Here is a 25,614-nt window from a genome sequence, read left to right on the forward strand (position 1 = left end):
ACTCAGTCTGCGGCAGTTAGGCAGCGGTAGTAGATGTGGGTGGTGTGGGGATAAATCCACAAAAAATTAACAAGTACAGGGAAACACATGCAAAGCAGAATGGAGAAGCCTGGCAAAGGTCACTTTATTAAATAAAAATGGTACACATTCAACATTTTTGCATGACATACAAATGGTGCATTCATCTGTTTTCTGTATAGGAAGATAAGCGTCTGTTGTACACATAATTATACATTAACGCATTGGAATTAGCTTATTTGCCTGTTTATCTATTTTCCTATCAACACCTATGTGGGTTAGACCTTAGGTTTTTCTTTAAGAATATGAAGTATCAAGAGAGGTAAAATTCATATGCTAGAATGGGGAATATGATTATTCCCACAACAAGATGTGTCACTGCTTCTTACACTGGTCTGCAATGACCCATTTAAGCACCATGGACAGCTCAGACATGCTTGCATTTAAAAAGGACATTTGAAGCATTTGCCAGTAAGAATATAAAGAAATACTAATGTGTAATCAGAATATTTGTGATTACATACCTCCTACTAAAAAAATAACAAAACAATACCAAAATAAGGCTTAAAAACATGAATTTGGCTGACAAAGCAAAGCTTAAAAGGAGAACTATGAGGTGAGTGCCTTTCACTCACCTCATAGTTCTAGCCGACCTGTGACAATGAGACTGTCACAGGTCGGCTCAGTAGATCGGGAGTTGAGCGAACATATACCGGCATTCGCTCACCTCTCGATCCTGTCACGGCTCTCTGCCGTGACAGGGGAGGGGCTGGATTCCCCCCTCCCCAAAAAAAACCCCGCTCCGATCCGCCAGCGCTGACTGGCGGATCGGACGGGGGAGGTGGCGGGTACAGCTGGCTCTGCCTCTAGATAGGCAGAGCCAGCTGTCACTCACGCAGCTGGGCCGATCTCGATATCGATGTCGGGATCAGCTCTGGCGTCTCAGTATAACGCGAGCTGTAGCTCGTGGTATACTGAGCTTAGGGTAACAGGAGGACGCTAATTTGTGTCCTCCCGTTACCCTAAGGAGAACTATGGGGAAAAACCCTGACCCCATAGTTTTCCTTTAAGCTAAAACCCCAGATCAAACTTGAAATGTTTTGTGAGTAATTACCCAATCCTGAATTTTTTTTCAAGTGCATCAAGTATGAACAGCAATATTCACTCAATGCTAACTGACAGATTAATCTGCAATTATCTGCACAACTATATCTTGTGGGTTTTGTTGTCACATAGATAAATTTGCTAACCTTACGGGGCACAAACAGTGGGAAAACTCTGACACAGTATTAGCTGTCTAAGACTGCTTTACTAATCTTTATTGTGTTTCACTGCTGGCATTCTAATTATTTGGCTTTCTTTCTAGATTAATTATACAGTTCAGCCAGTTCTTGGGGATACAGCTGCATATGCATTTGCTATGTCAGATGCAACTGGAGATCACAAATATTTGTTAGGCCGACCCCTATCTGCTGCATGTACAATCCGTTTTAGTAGCAAAGTGTCTACCCAAACAATTAATTCAATTTATATGCAATCAACTCTGTCATTTAATTATCCCTATATATTTTCATGAAATAACAACTCTAGACAGAAATGAAAATCACAAATAATGCAGCTCTGTATTCATTAATACATATTCAAATGAATTGTTAAAATGCAAGTCGTGCAAATACCTGGCATCAACCTTTTGCAGTCCCTGTACAGCAAAGCTCAGACTGGTGAGGGAGAAGCATCGCAAGGGGCCAATGAGCTGAGCTGAAGTGCAAATACAGTGGTGAGGGCAGATTTAGAGAGATATGAGCTCATCAATCTACTGCTTCTCCTTTCACTCTCTAGTCAAATGGTGGGGGTGGCAAAGAGTAATAGGTAAAAAGCTGAAACTCGCAAGGGGATCCGTCCATCCAGTACTTTATTTGTAAAAAGGAATAACAGCAGCAAACAAACAAATGTGCACATGTTTCAGCCCCCAAGCTGGGCCTTAGTCATATCTAAGAGACCAGTAAGTGTTACTGAACTGCATCAGAGACAAATCAGTTTCCCTGCCCTGCAAGATAGGACTATGCTGGGTGGCAGATGTGCAAATTGAAGGACTGCAGAGACAATACAGCTCTCACTAAAGTATTTTATCTGCATATTTAGCTATTTGCCTGGAGTGTAGCTTTAACTATTAATATTAATGAATATATTACATAGTTACATAATATTTGAGGTTGAATAAAGACATTAGTCCATCAAGTCCAACCTATTATTATATTGTTAGTTATATGCTTAGTATAATATCATTTATGTATATCCTCAATTACTATTCTCAATTATTTTGGTCATTCAATTTATATCCAGTCAGATAGGCACCTAAATTGCTGAGCTGTTAGTCCAGCTAAGCGAGTCATCCATGATTAACTTATCACCAACATGAATCATGTCAAATAATTTAAATGAATGGAATGCAGCATCCACAATAAATATATCAGGTACTGGTATATGTCTCAATTTTTCCTCTATAAGTTGCATGGATGGGAAAGAATAAGCCCATGAGCATGCAGCAGCTAACAGAGCAAGCTTTTACCAAGTATATAAGCATAATGAACCTGCACCTTAATGAATATTGTCCTTTTGTGCCCCTCTGCAGTACCATATGCAATCATGAAGAGTTGGTCTGGGGTTTCCAGCAGTCACCAAAATATCAATCAGTATTTATGCCAGCAATCCCTATAAAAAGCAAACCTCTCTGTTGCGAACAGTGGCGCTAATAAACTTAGATAAACTCAGATGCAGTCAGGCATATAATAATGCTAATGAGTACAACCCTTAACTACAATAAGTATGTATCCCTTTGTGGCAGAGTTTACTAAATGTTATTTTTCATGCACACAGGAACTAAGCCCAAATAAATAGCATATCAAAAGCCAAATGGATATTAAGTTGTCATTTATGTGATTTAAGATTATTTATGAAGTAGACACTGCCGTTCATTTGTCATGTATCCTATATTTTGAAATGCATTATAAGCAACCAAACCATATCCTGCTTCCTGCCCTTCATAATAACTAAAATGCAGCCAAGCTCCTCAGTGATGGTGTGATTCTTGCTATATAGCACTACAGCACCGCATTGGTAATACATATTTTCACACCTACCTTGTCGACGCTCGGAGGGGGGTTAAACTTCTTTGCACATACAAGAAAAATATCAGGCTGAGGTTTGCCACTTTTCACGTCTGGGTCATCTCCTAGCACAATGTGATGGAATAAATTGAAGAATTCTTTGTGTCTACTTGTTTTCATTTCAAATGTCACTCTGGCTGAGCTGGTGGCAACAGCCATTGGGATGTTGTGCTTATTCAGATGGTAGATTAACTTTTCAACCCCTGTGACAGAGAATGGGAGAGGAAAGAAATGAGAAATGCAAAGATTACATGATAAAGCTTGTCCATAAAATAATTGATGACAGATAATAACAATACGTGACAGTCTTATGTAAAAAAAAAAAAAGGCACTAGAGTAAGCTTTGGTTATCTAAAATGTATGTGAGACAAAGTAATTGCATCACGTCGCCCAGTTTGTCTGTTCCTCTTGGAACAATGTTACACATTTCCATGCAGTTAAAGTTAACCTGTCAGGTCCTAAGCAGTTTTACTAACACCATGGAAGTCACTTTGTGATGCTTGTGTAATCCTTCATATTAGATTGTGGATACCTCTGGATCCACTTGGGTTCCATACAAAGTATTGACTTTTGCCCAAGATGAAACTAAGCCCCACTCCTCTCAGTATTATGCCATGCACCCCACTATTAAGTATTATTAGCCTAAACAATGTTCAAGATCAGAGAGGTTCACTTTATAGCAAACCAGTCACAACTGAGTTTATGAAACAATGTTTAGACTTGCATTATTTAAAAGATTTATATATGTCCCCTTATTTAACATTACTTACTTTTCTAGTGCCAGAGGTTATTTGAAGTTTGGCAGTTGATGTCTATTAATTGCCTGTCCTCAATGATTCAGAACTTGGCACTTTGCTGCCTAGCTCCAGCCCTGACCCAGTGTGTGTGTGTGTGTGTGTGTGTGTGTGTGTGTGTGTGTGTAGGGCTTTTTACCCTGCAATGTAATTTTAAGTAAGGTACAGCTGGGCTTTATATTCCCGGTTCTATAAAATTATTGGTACACTTTGTGTCTTTTTCCAGGCACAGTGAATTTACAAAAGGCAATGACTATACAGTGAACTTCAATTCCCCCAAGCTGATATTTCAGAGATTCCCTCTGCCTAATGGACATCCAACTGAAAATATACTACAACAAATGTAAAGATTAGAGGCAACATTTGTAGGTAAAATAATCAGGCAAATAAGTTGACTAAGATTTTATTAGTTTTAAACATTTTTGGCAACACACATACATCAAGAAATGCACAACCCTAATTAAAGTATCTTCACTCATATTGGGTAGAGACAATTTTTTGTAAGATTATACAATCTCTATATAACAAAAACTACCCCTAATCTCATAAGTCACGTACTTTTATTCTCACACTGATCAGTGTCCTTTTTAATATCCAACCAAAACAGAGGGTCCTGAAAATGAGTGTCATGCTCATATATATTGTGAGATATAGCTTTCAAATGGTAGTGCATTAGTGACGGAGTCCACTCGCTTACCACGTCTTTTAAAGGGCCTCTTTGCCCACTTTTATTAGAACCAACATAAAAGTCCACACCGGTGTTTCCCTCGCAGGGGTCTTCAAACACAATGTTTGTCCAAGTCTCACTGACTCCAGGTTGTCACACATACTCCACTTGTACACGGCTCTCTCAGCCTCCTCGGCTGTCTTCCCGTGCCTCTAGCACACACAGCCACCTGGCTCCCCTCTGCTTCAGGGTGGAGTCCTCCTGACTCTCGAACATCCCTGTTCCTCTTCCCAGCTGGAGCCCAGAACACTAGCCCGCACACTTCCCATAAGTGCAGTGCACAGTTGTGCAATCAGGTGCTGGCCACTACTAAACAATGGACCCAGGAATGGAGATTTCATCCTTCCCAATTCTCTTAGAAATCTCCCAGTTCCAGGATCCCATGCCAAATCCAGAAATCCTGGGAAGAGCCACAAAGTCAGCTCTTTCCCAGTACAAAACTTGCCTCCTGGAACCGCTCAGCCCCTCTGGCTGAGAGTCCTGGGTGACTACAACCCCCGGTTCTACCGTGGGATTGCCACACAATACCACAATATATATAAAGCTTTACCACCACATCCTCAAAAAACCCCATCCCCATCTCTCCCATGCCCGGTCCCAGTGGTGCAAATATTAAATTATAAACCTATATTCCTTATATTTATCATATATTCAAGATGACACCTTATTATTAACCCTTCAAGGAATACCAACCCCAATATTTCATAAAGCTTTTTATGTATCTGTATCCATATACCTAATCCAAGGCATCTTCATATCTTCCCATTGAGAATATAGGTCATTAATATCGCATGATCTCACATAAATCCATTATACATTCCTGTATAGTAGGGACCACCTGTGTATTCCAATGTACAATTGTCTAATTAATTGTCCCAGTAGAAATAATGGATTACCCCAGTGGAAGTATATCCATTTTATAGAGTGCTATCCTACTTACCCAGGAATGATGGAAAAAAAAGCCCAACTCTTCATGTGCAATAGAAGATTGTAAAAGGGGCAAAAACTGCACAAATCAGTCAAATATTTAGGTAGAAATACCCCTAAATATTAGCAGAAGATTGTAATTTCAATGGAAAATGGGCACTCAGATGGGAGTTGACTTTTTATTTTTTACTTTGACTTGAGTGCAATGTTTTTTGAACTGATTGCACCACACATATTAGAGCTCTGACAACTCTATATAAAGTAAAATGAAACTAGGGAACATGGATTTGATACAGATTTAAAGTGGCCTGGTGATGGGGTGCTCATACAGATAAATTTGAGCCTGGTAGATGGAGTCTTGTAAAGATTAAGACGATCCTTGTGAGTGGGAGCTTTGTACAGTGAGAGTGGCAAATTGTGGTCTGTACAGGGTAAAATGTGATTGCGGAAAAACAATGCTGTGCAAAGTTATAGGAGAGTGGCATATAAGGGGTCTGCATAGGGCAAAAAGAAAGGGGGCTCTGTACAATGTAGCATGATACTGAGGGTTGTTCTGCACAGGGTAATGTGAGAGTGTTGATCAGGGCCCTATAAAAGGGGACATTATACTGAGAAATGGGGGCAGTGTACAAATATAGATTAGAATGATGTGCTCTGCAGCAATAAACATTTAATTGAAGGGTGGGGACCTATACAGAGTAATAAGAAAGTGGTAAATGAGGCTTTATTACACAGAAGTACACTTATTGAGGAGGGGGTTATGCATGGGTTAAGTTAAAATGAGGAATAGGAGCTCTCTACAGATTAGGATTAGATTGATGGATGGGCTATTAAGATAAATAAAAGATTGGCAGATGGGAATCCTTAACTTTTTTTTGTAACAAGAAGTGTTATTAGGTTTTTATATATAGAACATATACAATACACAATAAGGGGGGAAAAAACAGCATTCATGTGGCGTAAGTTGTAGTATGAAGGTTACAAAAAAAAGCAACACATACATCACCTGTTCCAATACTTACAGAAATACATAAGTGTATGATACCAATAAGTGGAGTAACAAAGTAAGGTAAGTAAGGTAACTGTGGCTACATATATTCAATTAATCCTATAGAAATGTGACCACTAAGAGAATGTATGGAGTAATGTGGAGAAATAAGGCCAACCAGTAATATTAATATTTGGCCTAATCCGAGGAAGGATGTCCAATGGAGGAGACTAAACATCAAACACGTGTACACAAGAATGTATGAAATACATACAAGTTATAATAAAGGAAACTACCATACCTCAATCATGTAGTGCTAATCAAACATCTGGTGGTTGATTTACTAACCTTATAAAACACACCACGAACATGTATACACCTCTGTAGTGTGTTCCCTCCCAGCATGATCTATGGGTGGAATCTAAACACCTTTGTAGTGTGTACACACCCAGCAGGTGTGTTGTGCAAAGCCTTGCATGAATTGCAAGGTGATGTTGTGTAAATTAGCAAGGTGATGTTGTGTTGCTTGCGTTGATGAATGCAGGAATGTAAATGCATGAGCTAACCATTTTTGTCTAAACTGTGAAGCAGCATTATATATGCATCATGTGCATGATTTTTCCATATATGGCATTAGTGGAAATAACCTTTTAGAGACTTTTTGGTTGATAAATACGTTTTGCTGTGTGAAAATCACACGCACCTGGTGCGTGCGTGTGTTTAGGTTAGTAAATCACCCCCCTGGAGTCTGACAACCAGCAAGCCCATTGGGAGGTAAAGATTTGAGTTTTAAGGTTGGCTGTTGCAAAGAGAAATTCGAAGTGGGTGTGTGTATTTAAGATTTGTATGACATTTCGCATATATGGGGGTTCCGACTGTTTCCATGCTCTTGCTATGACAAGTCTGGCAGCTATGAGGATGTGGGATACCACCGTACGAGATGTTTTGGGCCATTCGTCCAAGCCAATCCCCAATAAAGCTAGTTGTGGTGACAGAAAACATGGGACCTGGGTCAGTACAGATATGAGGGTGGAGATATCCCAAAAAGACTTGAGCAAGGTACATGACCACCAGATGTGAGATAGTGAGATAGTGAGATAGTGATCCCACCGAGCTGCAACCCCTCCAACAGAGCGGAGAAGAAGACGGGAAAGCTCTCGCTAACCTCTGGGGTGTAAAGCTTGCAGTAATCAACAAGCTTAACTCTATGTGCAAGGGCCATCTTATTATTTGTGGAGATTTTAACGAAATAGTTGATCCAAACCTTGACCCCGCCAACAAAAACAGAAACGGCAATAGCACCCTCCTTTCTCTCCTACATACTAACGACTTGTATGATGCCTGGAGATGCTTGCATGGTAATGAAAGGGATTATACCTACTTTTCGCATACCCAAAATTCCTACTCCAGACTGGACATGTTCCTAGTGGACAAATTTACTCTGCAGCACGTTTCTAAGGCAGATATTGGTTTGATTACCTGGTCGGATCATGCCCCTACCTCACTCTCTCTATTTCCAGACACCTCCCCTTGTATCCCTCCCACATGGAGATTCAACCCCAGTTTACTCTCCAATCCTGAACATAGGGAATATATCCAATCTGAAATAAATGCCTTCTTTGAAATCAATACCTCTACCGCTAGCAACCACAACATAGTATGGAACACATATAAAGCCTTTCTTAGAGGCCTACTTATTAAATTAGGGGCGAGTGAAAAAACGGCGACGTAATAGTGAATTAAAATCCCTGTTGGACCAAATTGGTAAATTAGAGGTGATAAATAAAACATGATCCCTCCCACTCCACTGCATTAACCTCTTTGAGACACAAACTTAGCCTCCTACTTACCTCTCAATATGATTTCATGATCAAACAGCTCAATCTAAAATATTATTCCCAAGGTAATACACCTGGAGCATTCATAGCCAGACAATGGGAATCTTTAACTTTTTATAGTTCACTTCTGAAGAAAACCAGGATATGATAAACATAGGGCAATACCATGCGTCAGGGCAGACTAAAAAGTCCTTTTTTCATGTTCACCATTTCATGCAATCCCCTGCTGATCCCTATTAAGCAACAAGTAGTGTAAGCAATTACTGTCCAGACACCAGCAGGTCTGTAGTTCCTTATTACATGAATATCACTGTTAATTACAAGCCTGATTACTTTTGCTCAGTAAAGTGTAGAACGTGGAGTTTAGTTGCACAGCTGCACAGTATTTTTCCACTCCATACTACCTAGCAGAAATCACAATACACTAATGCTAACAGAACAAATAGATGTTAAAAGGGACTTGTAAACCTAAATATTCATATGGCTACTAATAGCTTACACAAAAATAACAGGAAATGTACATATACCTATATAGAAATGTATATAATAGTATTGTGCATAACTTTACTGTACAGACCTGTCTATAATTGTATGCTACCATTTTAGACTAAAACAGGCTACACAGAGGCAGTTGGCAGCATTGTTAGTGGGATTACTAGACAGGTACTTACATGTGTAGGAAAGCAAACAAACCATTTCATTACCTTTAACCATGGTTAGGTCAAATAGGATCTGAAATGTGACATTTATCCATGACTTCAATAAAGATCTTTTGTATAAACCATTCTATGGTTTACATTTATCTGACAAAACACACAACTTAATAATTGATCAGATTTCATCCTACAATTGTGAACTACACCATTCACTGTACATGCACAATGTGATTATCACAAATTATGAATAAAATGCACTTTCATTTGTATGTGATAATTATTACTGAATCCAGACATGCAAAAAGCTGAGATTATATGCAAATATATGAGTGTCCCTGCCCCCCTACCAAATGAGCCTCTCTACTGAGTCTTTAATGTGCTAGCCTTACTGACCAAAACGAGGTCTTAGGGGACATTAAGGGCAATGTTATTGAACAACTTTTACAATAAAAGTGTTAGGTATACTGTACATGTTAGTTTAGTTGCTCATATATTTAGATCTACTGATTGTTCTGACATGAGTTAGTACGATGTGTTAAAACATATTCCACTATCTGCCTAAGTTGCCATGTTTTTTTTACAAGTTTGTCCTATAAATTAAAAAAGGAACCACAGAACATTTAAGAATAACCTGCCGTCTGATGTGTCATTAGTAGGACAGATAGTCATGCACACCTTACGCTGAGTGGCCAGATTATTATGACCACCCCATCAGTACTTCGTTGGGCCATGAGATGACTCCACGAGATGACTTTGTTGGGCCGCCTCGTGACTCCACAAGATGTTGAAAGGTGATGCAAGGAATCTGACACTGCACTGTTGACCTTCTGTTGTCTTGTACCAGTCGTGCCACTCTCTGTTCTGCCTTAACATTGACTAGTCGCTGACGGCCACAGTTCGCACGTTCAGACCCAGATTTTCGGCTGACAGTCCAGTCTTTAAACACTTTAACAACAGCTGCTCTTAAACATTTAACAAATTCTGCTGTTTTGCGGATACTCGCTCCATGGCTTGAGCGCCAACAATCATCCCACGTTCAAAGGCTGTTAAATCGCGTTGTTTACCCGTATCTTCAGGGAAAAAAATCACGTCTACTGTCGTGGTAAACAACCTGCTTCCCTATTTATAATGGTCTGGCCCTCTAGCAACTTCAGCGCCAAATTATAGCTAATTAGCCTACAAACGTCAGGTGCTCATAATAATCTGGCCACTCAGTGTATAAGCCTATGTTGATTGTATTATAAATTAGTTATTCGGTAAACACAGCTTCTTTTATAATCACAATATAGATTCACTGGCTATATTTCCAGAGTTTCTACACATTTTCTGTATGAACTTAGTTTTTGCATTAACTACTTGCTCACCAGGGTGTTAAACCCCCTTCCTGCCCAGGTAATTTTTCAGTATTCAGCGCTGCAGTACTTTGACTGATATTTATTCCCTCATGCAATGCTGTACTGAAATGAATTTTATACAATTTTTTAGGGACAGATAGAGATTTCTTTTGGTGGTATTTAATCACCACTGGGGTTTTTATTTTTTACTATATAAAGAAAAAAGGCCTTTAAATTTTGAAAAAAATAACTGTTTTCTCTACGTTACGTAATAAAACATGTATTATTACCCATATTTTTGGAAAATATAAAAGACAGGGTCAAGCTTTAAAATTGCGCGCACCCACAAAATCGCAAAAAACTACCATACCTAAAATTGGCCATAGGCAACATTTTAAAAGCATTGTAAGATGTGTGGCACAATCATTGTTTTTGCACGTAGGCGTGCCCGACGCATATTTATGTGTATAAGTGTGTGTGTGAAGGGCGGGGGAATCAAAACTTTTTGGGTGTTTTTTTTTAATATGAAACTTTTTTTTTTAAACTTATTTTTTACACTTAACTATAGCTATAGAGCCGGCCGCATGCTTGTATAAAACAGCCGGTAACGGCTGTTATCCTCCCTGGCAGGTTTCTGGGCGCGCGCGAGCAGAAAAGAAAAAGACATACATTTCCGTGACCCCGCCAGGAAGGTTCCGCCGCCCGTCCGTAATTTTACGATGGGCGGACGGCAAGGGGTTAAAAAAATAAATAAAAGCTTAAATTAAAATGGATGCATTGTCCAATTCTGGACCCCTACAGTACATTTAAAAAAAAAACAAAAAACCTTAATACTCGTCAGGTATTGAAACTAAAACAACAAAAATGTCAGCAGTAATTTCTGACCATTGTATTTGCTCTGTTGACCTACCTTTGTACAATATCATATTTAGCTAAACTTGGTTTATATAAAAGAAAATAATTTGACACATTATTGGTTTTGCTACTTCATAAGCCTTGTGCATAAGGATTTTCTCTAGAAAAAACAACATGTATTGTTGTTTGTAGATCTTGCCATATGCCCACCTTATTTCTTTAAAAATTGCATTAATGTAAAATATTTTGTGAAGATTACATAACATCTTTATAACACATTATTTTAATTGTAACATGTTGTTGATTCCCATATGTGTATCTATATTAATTGTTTCCAACTGAATTAGGTACATGGGCAGTACATTTTTAATTTTAAGAATATATTCAATGCATGACAATCTAAAACAACATGATCATGGGGAAAGCATGGATAGTGTTTATGAAATATTTGTTGTTTATTTGTTGTCTTTTTTTCCATTAACTAAATAGCGAAAACAAAATACATTCATTTACAGGACATACCTCATCATCTCTACAGGCAGGATGCATAATAAAATATAAAAAGTACACAAAATAATAACAATAATGTAGATGCAGAAATAAATAAGGCTTAAATTATAAACAAAAACAGCAACTGCACAAATCAATTTATAACTAGCAAAGCAAGGTGCACATGGAAGAACTTTTAACAACACAAAAACACAGACATTTCCAAGCACACTTACCAGCTAACAAAACAAATTACACTGTCTTACAATATGCATTAAAAACAAAGGTTTTCGTTGCACAACTTTTGCAAAATATATGTGGAAATTTTAATTTTAAGCAAATTTGGACTTTTACAACAAAATGGCTAATATTGTTCATAATGGCTAATGAGGTTGCTCATTGTATTAAAGGTTATTTATGAACTTTCAGGAGGATGGAGGCAGTGAGGACAAGGTTGACTTTTACAAAAAAGATCTGCCTATAACTTCAACTACTTCTCTCTCTAGATATACCAATCATGTTGCCATGCATTTTTTTTACTGTAGGGAACACCTCTGGTTATGCATTTGCTTCTATCCTCTCCTCAGTCTGAGCTGAACTGTTTGCCATTTTCATATGAAGCCCTTATTGTTATCTGCTTATATAAAATTGGCATCTGCAAGTCATTTGTGAAGAGCTTCTACTTCGCATGATTGGATGTTTAAAGAAAACACAGGGTAACCTCACATTTGGTCCTGCATCCCAACATATAATTACCAATTTGAACTAAACCTACCATCCTCTACAGCTGGAAAAAGCACCATCTTAGCCACTATTTAGATCTGCAGTTGCCATGGTGCTGGGCATGCAATTAGCTATGATAAGCACACTGATACAGTTATCACCAGAGGCCTTCCTTAAATATAATTGTTTTGGGAAACAGGGTGCATTTAGTTAAACTTTAAAAGCCCCATCTTTTAGTTTCCATTCATATAATACTAGGGCAATGGAATGAACCATGATCCAACCAATTGCTTTGGTCAGTGAAAGCAGTATTTCCTGCAAATAATATATAGATATTCCAGATTTGTTAGTTGCTCAGGTGTATTAATTAAACACAGTTTAGTATAACTACATTAATAATATAACTATGATAACAACTGACACTTTTATTCACCAATGTAGAATTAAATTGATTATAATTTATGATCATATATTGCCAATGTCATAATATATTTTTTATTTCATATAGTAATTATCTCAATTAAAATTATATTTAATTACAAATTATAAATAAAGTGTCCTTTGTTTGCAGAAAATGCAGCTATGCAGACCTCTGGCTGTCTATTTTTGAAGATATTCCAAAGAAATTTCAAAACACTCCTTCTGTAGCTCATCCCAGAGATGCGACTTGGCTTGGAGAGCGTTTTTCTCTGATGTTATGGTAAAACTGTTCCCATGAGAGCTTGATACAGTTGAGATGTGGCAACTGTGCCAGCTAGTCCATCAGAAACACTATTTCAGCTTCCTGTTTCTTCACAAATACGTTTTGCATAGATCAACAGTAGGATTTGGATTGCTGTCCTGTTTATCAATTAAATTGCACCAACAAAGTGCTCACTACAAGGGAATGACATGACATTGTACAGTTGTAATATTTCTGGTTCATTATTCCTTGTACTCTTCCTATTTACAGAAGGCATCAAGTTCTAATTGAGCATCCTTTCTAAAAGGCAAATGGGCTGTTTTTTCTGCAAGATAATTTTGAATTTGCAAAGGAATTTTCCTGTAGTTTACTGAATGAGATGAAGCTCTGTTGACTTCCATCACCCAATTGAGTACAAGCAAAAATGCTGTTTTTTTCTTTGCACAAAATTGGGTTTTATTTTAGTGAATTTTTGGCCACATCATACAAAGATGTTTGTGGTTTTCCTTGCATGAACTAACTGTTTTAAATCTCTCAACATCATTTCAAATGGCATTCAATTCAGAACTTTGAATAGGCTGGTCCATAATCCTTCATTTCATTTTTGAGCCATTCCTTCATAGCTTGATATTGAGCTTCAGAATAAAATGATGTTTAAAGATCCCTTTCCAATTTAACTTCAACTTTCAGACATATGACACAAATTTTTCACACCTGGTAGGAGTTACTTACCCTGAAATACTCTCCTGATGGGTCTAAACATCCATATACTGCCATGAATTACTCATGATAATCCACAAAAAGAAAAGAAGAAACAAATCTGAAGTCTTTAGGGTTGATTTACTGAAGGCAAATAGGTTGTTCACTTTTCTAGGGAATTTGTACTTTGCAGATGAATGTTCCCCTTGATGACTTCCATCACACAATCATGTGCAAGCAAAAACATTTTTTTTAAATTTTCCTTGCACATGATTGGGTATACTTTGCAAAGTGAAAATTCACCACATTCACCAAGTTAAGGGAAACTTCCCCTGCAAAGTGCAAATTCACTTCCAAAGTTTAACAGCCTCTGTCTTTAGTAAATCAACCCCTTTGTGTCTATGGATGAAGATCATGCCTTGTGTGAAGGTCCAGCAAGGTGGTGTACATAGGGGTCTATTCACGAAGCTGCCGAGGGCAGCCGAGTGAATGACCGATCTGAAGTGAAGTGAGCCGAACACTGTTCGGCTATTCACTTCAGGCTCAGAGGGACCGAGCAGAACAGAAAAATAGTGAAAAAAGTTAAAAAAGTAAATAGCAAACAATTGTGCGGAGCTAGCAGTGACAGCTAGCTCCGCCCAATAGTTTCCTATTGTCCGGCGGCTCTGCTTACCGCTAAAAAAAAAATAATAAGAAAAAAATCTTTTGGGCGCTCTGGGAGCCTCCCGCTCCCGGCCGCCCAGGAGAGAAACAGTGATGTGTCCTTTTTTTACGTTTCTAGAAAACATCACCCATTATTATTTCCATAAAAAGTAAGGCATCCAGGTAATCTGTCAAAAATGTTGTGTATAAGGAAAACATTGAAATACCCCAGATTATGGGGGACTGATATTTGTGTGAGATCAGATCAGATCATTAATTAAAGCACATTTATTCCATAAGAAGAAGAATAACAGCTAAAGATAAAGTCGTTACCATAGGAATGCAGTGATGACATCTTCAATTAATTCCTCAGGACAGTATTATGTGTGCACCTCATGCTATTGCCTCATGAAAATGTCTGTGCCCCAGATTGTTGATTTTCCACAGTGGTAAACAGATGCACATTTAACAAAAATCTACTGCTGCATGAGCAAACAAAAAGCTACTCCAAGATTACAGTCTGGCGATCATGCATGAATATGGCACCCAGTCCATCTTCCTTTGAATCAGCACTCTGTTGGATCCAGGTCTGTGAATATTTTTTTTAGAACACAATTACACCACAACCAGTCTTAACCATTAACAGCGGATGAGATGAATCCAAGCATGTTGTGTGCACCGTATTCCATCTCCATCATCTTCGGCAGAAATTCATTTTGACCAGGCAATGTATTCCAGTCTTCGGTTGCATAATTTTAATGAATCTGTGGCTCCTATAGAATCATATTCCTGTATTTAGCTGATGGAGTGTATTCCAAAGTGATCCTCTGATTACACAATCCTTGGGCTTTTGCAGCAGAGATGGCATCACATCTCTGTTGTAAAGAGTGGTTATTTTGTTTTATCTGAGGACTTCCTGTCAGTGTGAACAAGTTTTGTCATTCTTTACTGAAAAACACATAGAGGGAAATGTATCAAAGTTTGACCACACAGAATTTGGGCAGTTGCCCATGCAACCAATCAGCTTTTATCATTCATTTTCAAAGCTTAACTAAATAAACTCAAGAGATTTGATTGATTACTCTTGGGCAACTGCTCCAGATTCTGTCTGCTTCTGGTTTGATAAGTTTACCCATATTGTTTTGATGTACCCATAATGAATTTAGACAATGTAAGAACAAGGTTAAATTGAGATTTAAATATACAGGGTCTAACATTTTGCAGTGGTAAGTAGCAACATTCTCTGCAAACCACAAATATAATAGTTTTAATGTATTGCCAACTAGCAGTAATTTGATATCATTTAAAATGTTACTAAAAAGTGTTAACAACATACACAAATCATAGACAAATAGCACATAATGTTAAGATTTATACTGTTTGACAATGTAGGTTTGCCATTATCAAAAATTGCACACACTTAAATAAGCACATTATAAAAAATAAGCTACAGAAGTCTCCAATTGTCTGAATAAAAGAATAAATAACATAAATACAATAAATACAATATACAGTAATAGAAGGGGGGAAAAAACATGGTTTCAGCTTGAATCACGTTGTAGAGAATTTTACAGAAAATAACTTAAATAAGAGTGGTGCAAGAAGGATAAAAATAATGAAATGAGAAGAGGTTTGTACAATGGGAAGAAATTAAAGAAAAAAGGTATATAAAAAAAAAGAGTAAATTCATCTGGAAATTCCACAGCAGATTGTAAGGAAAGAGGTATACATATCAAGTCCATAAGAGGCATTAGATTGAGAAAATAGGAGTTAAGCAAGCACATATCCCCAAGTGCTCCCTTAAATCCCAGACAATATCCCATGTCCATAGATTACTTTTTAGACTATACAAATAAATTGACCTAACCCATATGTCATCTAGTATGTAAACAATATGGTGATTCCTATGAGACTACTAAGTCTTTGTAGCAGCTAATAAAATAATTTAAACACAGTGTTTATTTATTTGATAAAATCTATGTATAGGATACTTTAGTTGGGAATAACAACAAACCCAAAGGTTTTATGTATGTATGTATGTATGTATGTATATTTATTTATGTATAAGTTTCTATGGATCTTTCAATGTATTGTCTGTGGGGTACTTCTATGAGACATGAATTCATTCCACAATGTCAACACAGTCCCCTGATGTAACTAAAAGAACCTGAAGAAGATATTGCAGGAAAACAGTTAGTAGTGACAGACATTCTCAGTATACATTGATATGACATTGCTGTAATTTTTGCATATATAGAATTTTTCCTGCTGGCTGCAACAATTGCATCCTTCCTTTTATCATCTGGTTAAGCCTTGCAGTCTTTTCCCAATGTTGCATTGCCTTTGTGAGACTGGGATATATAATAGTATATTAAAATGACCAAAATGCAACAGTGTTCGGTTATGAAGTTATGTCTGTGGTACCTTATTCACACATTGTAAGAATGGATGTTTTCTGCCAGTAAGCAAAATCTAGATTGGTAACAAGGTATGCAAAATCCATTACGGATTACTGTCAACAAGCAATTAGAAAGAATAGAGAAAAAAAAAGGAGCATCCAGACACATTTGAGTCACGTGTACAGACAATCAATTAACCAAACTACCTTCAGTATAAATCATCAGCATCACCTTTCTAATATTGCTTAACCAAGGTAAACTGTAGACCCGTAAGAGATAAAGCAGTTTGTATTCAAAAGATTGAACTATTAAGCTCAAACCAAATTATAGAAACAAGAATAACCAGAAAGAGAAGGGGAGGGTGAGGAAGGAGGTGAACAATTGGGTAACATGCAAACTAATGGCAAGCCCAACAAGAGAGGAAACATACAGGTGTTCTAAAGTTGATCTGTCATGTAAGTGAGCCAAGCATCCCATTTAAAGTGAAATTGTTTCTGAGAATTTAATCTATACACTATCATTCTTTCATAAGTGCAATGTCATTTGACTTGATACATAGTTTCTTGTATAGTGGAAATACAGGGCATTCTACAGCTGGTAGCTATGAGTAACCTAGCCATGAATAAGAAATGTACCACACTAGATCTGTAAGCCAGTCGGGAAATTTCCACTCCAAACACTCAAAAATGCTAATTGGGGGGAAGAAGTAATAACATTTCTTAGTGATAATAATTAAAGCAAGTAATCTAAACCATCATTCTATGGGAAGAATGCTCGTCACCATGCTTCTGGAAAGATCTCCCATATTTTAAGGAGCATAATCCCATCCTCCATTTCTGAAACAACATGCATCTTGCCTTTTTTAGTGATCAGAAGTTAAGCAAGGTTTAAGTTAAGGTTTCACTTTATTGTTGTGTTTATTGTTGCACAGATACTTAGTTATGGGAAAAGTTTCTTCTTGGCTAGGATTGTCACTTGAGATAAGTTACTATACAGCGTGAGTACCAAATAAGGATCCGGTAGAGGTATACATTGTATGCAATGGTCATTAATGTATCTTTCACATGAAAATAATGAATCCGAGCTATTACATCTCTGGGTATTTTGTTTGGGAGATGCAAGGACTTTGGTAGCCTGTGTGTCCTGTTGACAATATTTGCAAAGCCGCTCGGTGATAGAGGGAGGTCACTGATCAATTTCTGAATGAGATCTTGCAGGTCTGCCTGAGGGATATTTTCACTAATCCTTCTGAATCTGATGTTATTACATCATGACCTCTCTTTCAAATTAGCAAGTTTCAGATTGTAGGTATGCAATTTGTCTTTATGAGCTTCCGCATACTCTCACATTTTTTCCTGTACATGGCTGACACGTTCCCCCAAATCTTGCATGTCTCCTTTTAGCTGTGGTAAGACCGAGACCATGTCGCTGTGTAAAGAGCTGCACAGTGAAACTAGCATATCTTTCAGAGTGGCATCCACAAGTGTTTGGTCAGTGGTAGAGAAGTCATCAATCTTTCTCAATTAGGTCTCTAGTATGATTGTCAGCCACATCAGAATTCACCTGCTTATCTAATGTAGTCAGAAAAGCTAATTTCAGTTTATATTTAACTGAGCTTCCATTAGCAGACTTTCTGTATCAGGTCTGGAGTTGCGATCCTTAGATCTGTCCATCCAAAATAAATCAGTTAGTTTAGGTGGCCAGTCTTTATTTTTTCTCTTCCCCCATCTATGCTGTAGGGTGAGGACAGGGAGGAGAAAGGGGTTTGCTAACGCCTCTGTGAATGTTGATATGCCTCAGACTCACACTAGTGTCATAGCTCCTCTAATATGAGACCACCTCAACTTCCGGCCACACCTCCGACAGTCCACTTTTGAATGTTTGAGTGTCTAGACTTTACACTTGTCAGGGTTTCAGGTCATAATATGGATCTAGGTAAAGGATGTGTAATAAAGGATCAGTCCTTAGTCCTCTGAAAACTAACCGAGGTTGCAGCATAATGTTCTCTATATAATATGAATTATAATAGTCCCTAAAGGATAACTGTAGTTTTATATAACATACATTCATTCAGCCAGCCTGGCCCTTGATCAAAGGTAACCCATCTTCTCCCACCACAGGTGAATACTTACCTGGATCTTGAGATGCAGCCAAATTTTAATTTGCAGCTTGTGCAATCAATCCCTACAGATTTCTATGGTGCCACCTCCTCAGCTAGATTTTAAAGATGCCCACAGACATTGGCTGGTCATCCATGCAGGCACAGTATCACTGTGCTCTAATATAGCAAGCTTAGTGACAATTGCTCAACCTCCCACCCAAAAGACCTGATATCACACCTAATCTGACTGAATAGGGCCAGATCAGGCAACTGTCATTACATCAAGTAAATATTAGCCTGCAGATTCTTCCCTGTGTAGCCCCCACCTGTCCTCATCACTTACAGGTGAAACTCGAATAATTAGAATATTGTTCAAAAGTTCATTTATTTCACTAATGCAACTTAAAAGGTGAAACTAATATATGAGATGGACTCATTACATGCAAAGCAAGATAGTTCAAACCGTGATTTGTCATAAATGTGATGATTATGGCTTACAGCTCATGAAAACCCCAAATCCACAATCTCAGAAATTAGAATATTGTGAAAAGGTGCAATATTCTAGGCTCAAAGTGTCCCACTCTAATCAGCTAATTAAGCCATAACACCTGCAAAGGGTTCCTGAGCCTTTAAATGGTCTCTCAGTCTGGTTCAGTAGGAATCACAATCATGGGAAAGACTGCTGACCTTACAGTTGTGCAGAAAACCATCATCGACACCGTCCATAAGGAGGGAAATCCTCAAAAGCTAATTGCAAAAGAAGTTGGATGTTCCCAAAGTGCTGTATCAAAGCACATTAATAGAAAGTTATGTGGAAGGGAAAAGTGTGGAAGAAAAAAGGTGCACAAGCAGCAGGGATGACCGCAGCCTGGAAAGGATTGTCAGGAAAAGGCTATTCAAAAGTGTTGGGGACTTTCACAAGGAGTGGACTGAGGCTGGAGTCAGTGCATCAAGAGCCACCACACACAGACGGATCCTGGACATGGGCTTCAAATGTCGTATTCCTCTTGTCAAGCCACTCCTGAACAACAAACAACGTCAGAAGCGTCTTACCTGGGCTAAAGAAAAACAGACCTGGTCTGTTGCTCAGTGGTCCAAAGTCCTCTTTTCTGATGAGAGCAAATTTTGCATCTCATTTGGAAACCAAGGACCCAGAGTATGGAGGAAGAATGGAGAGGCACACACTGCAAGATGCTTGAAGTCCAGTGTGAAGTTTCCACAGTCTGTGTTGATTTGGGGAGCCATGTCATCTGCTGGTGTTGGTCCACTGTGCTTCATTAAGTCCAGGGTCAACGCAGCCGTCTACCAGGAGATTTTGGAGCACTTCATGCTTCCTTACGCAGACGAGCTCTATGGGGATGCTGACTTCATTTTCCAGCAGGACTTGGCACCTGCCCACACTGCCAAAAGCACCAAAACCTGGTTCAATGACCGTGGGGTTACTGTGCTTGATTGACCAGCAAACTCGCCTGACCTGAACCCCATAGAGAATCTATGGGGCATTGCCAAGAAAAAGATTAAAAAGAAATACACATTTATACATACAGCAACATCTCAACGATATGCATAAAAGCACAATTAAACAAGTCATATGGAAGTATGGAACATAAAAATGTGTTATATATACACACACACACACACACACACACACACACACACACATGCCTGAGGCAAATGTACTCAAAGAATACTGAAAGCATCTACAAAGAGTATTTGACATGGTTTTGCCATATAAGAAGACATTTTCAAATTAATAAATTATATCAGAACACAACATAGCCTTCTGTTGTTTTACGTAACATGTCACTACAACTCAGTGGCCTCCCTCTGTGAGTAATGTTAAAGAATGAAAAAAAAATAAGGTTTTCATTAACCTATGTGTCAGAATCTTAGGCTGGTTCTTAAATATATTTGCAACTGTTCAAAGCACAAGTAATCAGAAACAAAAACCAATTACCCTAAATATACTAAGAAATAAAAGTAGATCTCTGAATAAAAGAGTTCCCTACTTTCAATTAAAAAAAAATGATTGAAACCAGGGTGTATATCTAGGAACATTTCTCTGCAAACATGCAGATTTTCCTTGCCAAAATGCTGCAAGCACAGAAACATACTTGTTGATCTGCCAAAATTAAAATTAACTCTAATATCCTGTAGTTAGCTGACAACATTACCTGCTGCACTCTGATCCTTAGCAGCATTCTTAGCTGTGCCCAACTTCTTCCCTGTTGGGCTGCAAAACCCTCCCCCCTCATCTCCATACCATATTGTATAGGGATTTGGTAGTCCAGCAGGGGAGAACTCAGGCAGGGCTAACATTGCCCCTTACCCTGTTTACACCACCCCCATTAGGAGACAGAAGTTCAGGGAGACATAAATCCACTGCTGCATGTCACTGATATTGCACGTCAAAGAATGTTAAAACATCAGATCTTTGCTTGATTCCAGAATCGTTTTCACTCCCTTATAATAGACCTGAACTAGAAGCTCTGCACAAAAAATAGACAAGCAAAAGGTGCAAACTAGTCACAGTATTGCCTCTAGACATCCTGCAGCTGATCCTTTCCCCTTCCTAGCCTTGCCATGCCTTGTTCTGCACTGTTCCCCTGAATGGAGGTGGTCATATTGGTAGAAGCAGGGTTTTGCTTCCTCATGGCAGAAGATGTTTGATGACTGATGATGATCAAGAATGAGCAGGAGAGATAGAGGAATCACAATCAGGGAGATCATGGTCATCTCCTTCTCACTGGTTCCCCTCCATATTCAGGATACAAGATGCTGGCATCTAAAATATTCCCCACCTTTTTGCTTTAAGGCACTTTATGCAAGTGGCAGATCATTTTGGATGCTAGCACCTTGAACTCTTACTCTAAAGAGCAGAGCAGAGGGATGACCTCATCAGTTTGCTGCTTCTCCTCCAATGTCTAAATCAGCATGCTGGAGTGTGTTTGGGTCCTGATGCTGTGCTGAAACTGCAGTGACATTCCCAAACTCAGCTATGTTGTCTACTATGCAAGTAACAAATAGCCTTACATGCATTTCATCTCTGTACTTAGCTGTTTGCCAGAAGTTCAGCTGGTATACCAAGTGTCCTGGAATCACACATAGTAACACATGTGCCAAATATATATTGGTGATACAAATATGCTTATGTACTTGTTATTTGTATTAACAATGAGTGTGCTGTTATTTGCATTAACAATGAGTGTGCTGTTATTTGTATTAACAATGAGTGTGCTGAAATTCTAGCACCAAAACTCGACAGGAGATAAAAGTTTTTAAAGTTAGAATTGTTGGAATCCTCAAGTATACATTTCACACATGTGTTTTCAGAACTGCACCAATCATATGGCAATACATCCTTGCGTGGCCACACAAACATTTAAGAAGGCTAGCAACAAGGAAAGGGACATTGATAAACTAGGTTGGGAAATTTTAGGCAATGTCCAGTTGTTCTCTGCTAATTAATTAGTGATGCATATACAGTATTTCTATATGCAGCATTACACAGTGGATCCCCACTACATGAAAATGATTATCAACAGTTTCATACCTTCCATCTTCTAAATATTTTACAAATACAGCCCACATATAGTTTATTAATTAAAATAACATATTAAAAGATAAATATTTGAGCTTTCATTTTGATTTGCATGTACAGATACAAACTTCAAGAATAACATTGTCATCCTTGCTTCACTGCCTAATGAGCCACCGACCCTGAACAAGTATACAGCAAGTGAAGTAAGACCCCATAACAACTTCCACACAAGTAATTTATTAGGTAGTGAAGCAAATATGATCACATACCTGGACCTGCCATAATGTAGATAGCAGCTTAATAGTTTTGTCTCAGTAGGTTTCCTTTAATGTCTTCCCATGCACCTTACAATGGCCCTTTCCTTTGTTAATGTGATAGCCCTGGGCCGATCACATAATAGAGGAAAGCTGCTGTCGTCTGAAGGGAGTTGAAGCCTACCTAAACCAAAAAACAAAAATGTAATTGATTGCCGCTAACCAGTCAGTTGATGAGGCTGGTGCATCAGTTTCCTTTTTACAGGCTTCTATCCTCTTTTTTCACCTGGTAATCCTGCTTACGCCCTTTTCCACTGTATCTATGAAGGTAGCCATGGTTGCCACCCAGGCTGGACTTCAAATTTAGTTTTTGGGTCGAGTCACACTTTAATGGACCCTTTTTTATGGTTAATTTTAAGTACGGCAAGTGCGATGACAAGCATAGTTCAAATAACTGTGCTTCAAAATCTGGCCAATGAACCTGGCCAGGCAGTGTTATAGTCGGGGGAAAATTCCACTTGGCTGGAATAGTTATTTTGCATACCTATTCAATTAATAATGTTCGGACTACTCTGTAAGGGCATGCGAAGGAGACTTTTCATAGCTATAGCATTGTATTAATACAAGGAATTTGAGGAATCCTGTTTTTTTGTATTTATTGTTCACCATGGTAGTGCAGAAAGCATTCATTATTTACTAAAACAAATTCAAGGTTTCCATTCAAGTAAAATAAGAATATCTGTTATAAAGTAATAAAATACAATAAAAAATACAATAAATAGGAAGTTTTACAATGAAAAGCTCTCTGCACGCATGCAGGACTCCATGCCTAAATTTGAGAAAATCTAGGGTTACTCACTTCCTCCCTCCATCCTTTGATCGACAGCTTTTACGATGATACGTTTTATGATACGTTTTTTTCCAAATGTACCTACATAATATTTGGACCTCAACACGGAATCCTGTAGGAAGCGCTCTTCTTTCCCCCTCCCCTCTGCTCTTTCCCCTACCAACTGTTTCTCCTTCTATGCTCAGTTTTCCTAGACCCACCTTAAGATCCTCTGGATCTATTTGTTTCACTAAGTTCTTCGGACGGATGCCTAGAGATGTTATATGTATCTGCCATCTTGCCATATCTACCGTTCGGTTCCCACGGTGTCTGTCCCAAGACTGTCAGTTCAGTTTTGCTATACTATTGTATGTACATGCATAAGACATTAATGTATGTATATGTATATGTAAACGCTTATGTACCAATGTTACATCTTTTTTTTTCTTTGAAAAAAATGTCAAAAACCAATAAAATACTTTGAGAAGTACAAAAAAAATACAATAAATAAAACTGCACAAGCTATACAGTATATGGAAATTTCATATTCAAAAAAAGCCATCTAGAAAATAAAGGTCCATCAAAAAATAGATAATGGGACAAAGATATCATGTCACAATTAAATATTGTTTTTGGTGATTCCAACATGTATTGGGGTGATAACACTGGAGCAGGTCACAACCAGAAAACAGGAAGGACCAGACACTTAGGAAGGACACTTGCTTATCTAGATTGTTCCACATTAGTTTTCTGCTGTATTTTTTGGAAGCCTTATAATTTAAAAAGAAAGGTAACCCAAAGTCTGACAGGTAAATGGTAAAACAGAATAGCATCTGTACGTTTTTTGGCACTTTTAGCCTAGCCAGGTACAATGAAAGAGAGACCACTTTCTTCCCTTCAGAATTATGCATATCATGTAATTTCACAGAGCTTAATAACCTCACAATAAAATTGTCACTGTACCTGGCATTAAGGAAGCAGTTGGGAAAAGCTTTTCCTGCTTAATTTGGCTTTCATTCAGTAATTCTTCAGCAGTAATAGGAAGGTCGAGAACATCACGGATAATTTGAGCTGCCGGCAATGCCTTTTCCCCCATGACTAAGGATTTTACGTCCCATGTGTATTTTTTTCCAAATCGGTCACAGATTTCTTGGTATACCACTGTGTAAAGGCGCTCCGTGTCTGTGGAAGAAGGCATGAAAAAGCATTACGATGGATTACATGTATTGTTACATTTTGATACTAAGGGAGTTTGCATATATTCAAAATAAAATGGAAATACGAAGAAAGACCAAGTGACAGTTCAATTTTTCAGACTTCACAGATGTTATTTGTGACCTTGAAAATAATTTCTTTAAACAGTAATTAGTGTGTGTCTATTAAAAAAGGTTTCCTATAGCTTAAGTTTAATATTACAGTTATACAGTGCAATAATTACTCAATGTACACAGATTTATTTTTTTATACTTCATATTATAATTATACCTTGCTACAGTTAATTAAAAGGTGGATTAATTTAAATATGAATACTTAATATAGTTCACTTTGCAACTCATTAGGAAACATACTAGTTTTACTAGCACACACCTGCCATGATAACATTATATCATAATAATAATAATATTATTATTATCATTATTCTTTTTTTCAAGGCATGCTCGATATTAGTATATAAATTTTAAAACTACATTGTTGCATTTTCACTCTGCTCTATAGCTGGATGGCAAAGTACTCATGTTCTGTAGCCTTTGACACAGTGCAGCATCATGACGTTATGCAATGGGGTTGATTTACAGACTTGACTTTGTAAGGGGATTTTACCTTAGCTTAGTGAATTAGGTGAAGCTCTGCTGACTTCCATCATCCAATCATTTGCAAGCAACAATATTGTTTTTTTCCTTTAACATAACTGGGTATTCTTTGAAAAGCAAACTTTTACCACATTCACTGA

The 25,614-nt window shown here is 38.0% G+C and overlaps 1 protein-coding gene across 1 annotated transcript in view; it reads right to left on the minus strand.

Moving 5' to 3' along the window:
* The window catches only part of PUDP (pseudouridine 5'-phosphatase), a 255,615-nt gene that overhangs the window by 136,529 nt on the left and 93,472 nt on the right, over window positions 1-25,614 (minus strand). Inside the window, exons 2-3 of the mRNA XM_018570963.1 lie at window positions 24,627-24,845; window positions 3,159-3,388 (exon numbers count right to left, since the gene is read on the minus strand). Of these exons, the coding sequence (XP_018426465.1) occupies window positions 3,159-3,388; window positions 24,627-24,845 (449 nt within the window). The remainder of the gene's footprint in view (window positions 1-3,158; window positions 3,389-24,626; window positions 24,846-25,614) is intronic.

This window comes from Nanorana parkeri, unplaced genomic scaffold (genome assembly GCF_000935625.1).
Source record: "Nanorana parkeri isolate BGI_ZX_2015 unplaced genomic scaffold, ASM93562v1 scaffold1641, whole genome shotgun sequence".
NCBI classification, from domain to species: Eukaryota; Metazoa; Chordata; class Amphibia; order Anura; family Dicroglossidae; genus Nanorana; species Nanorana parkeri.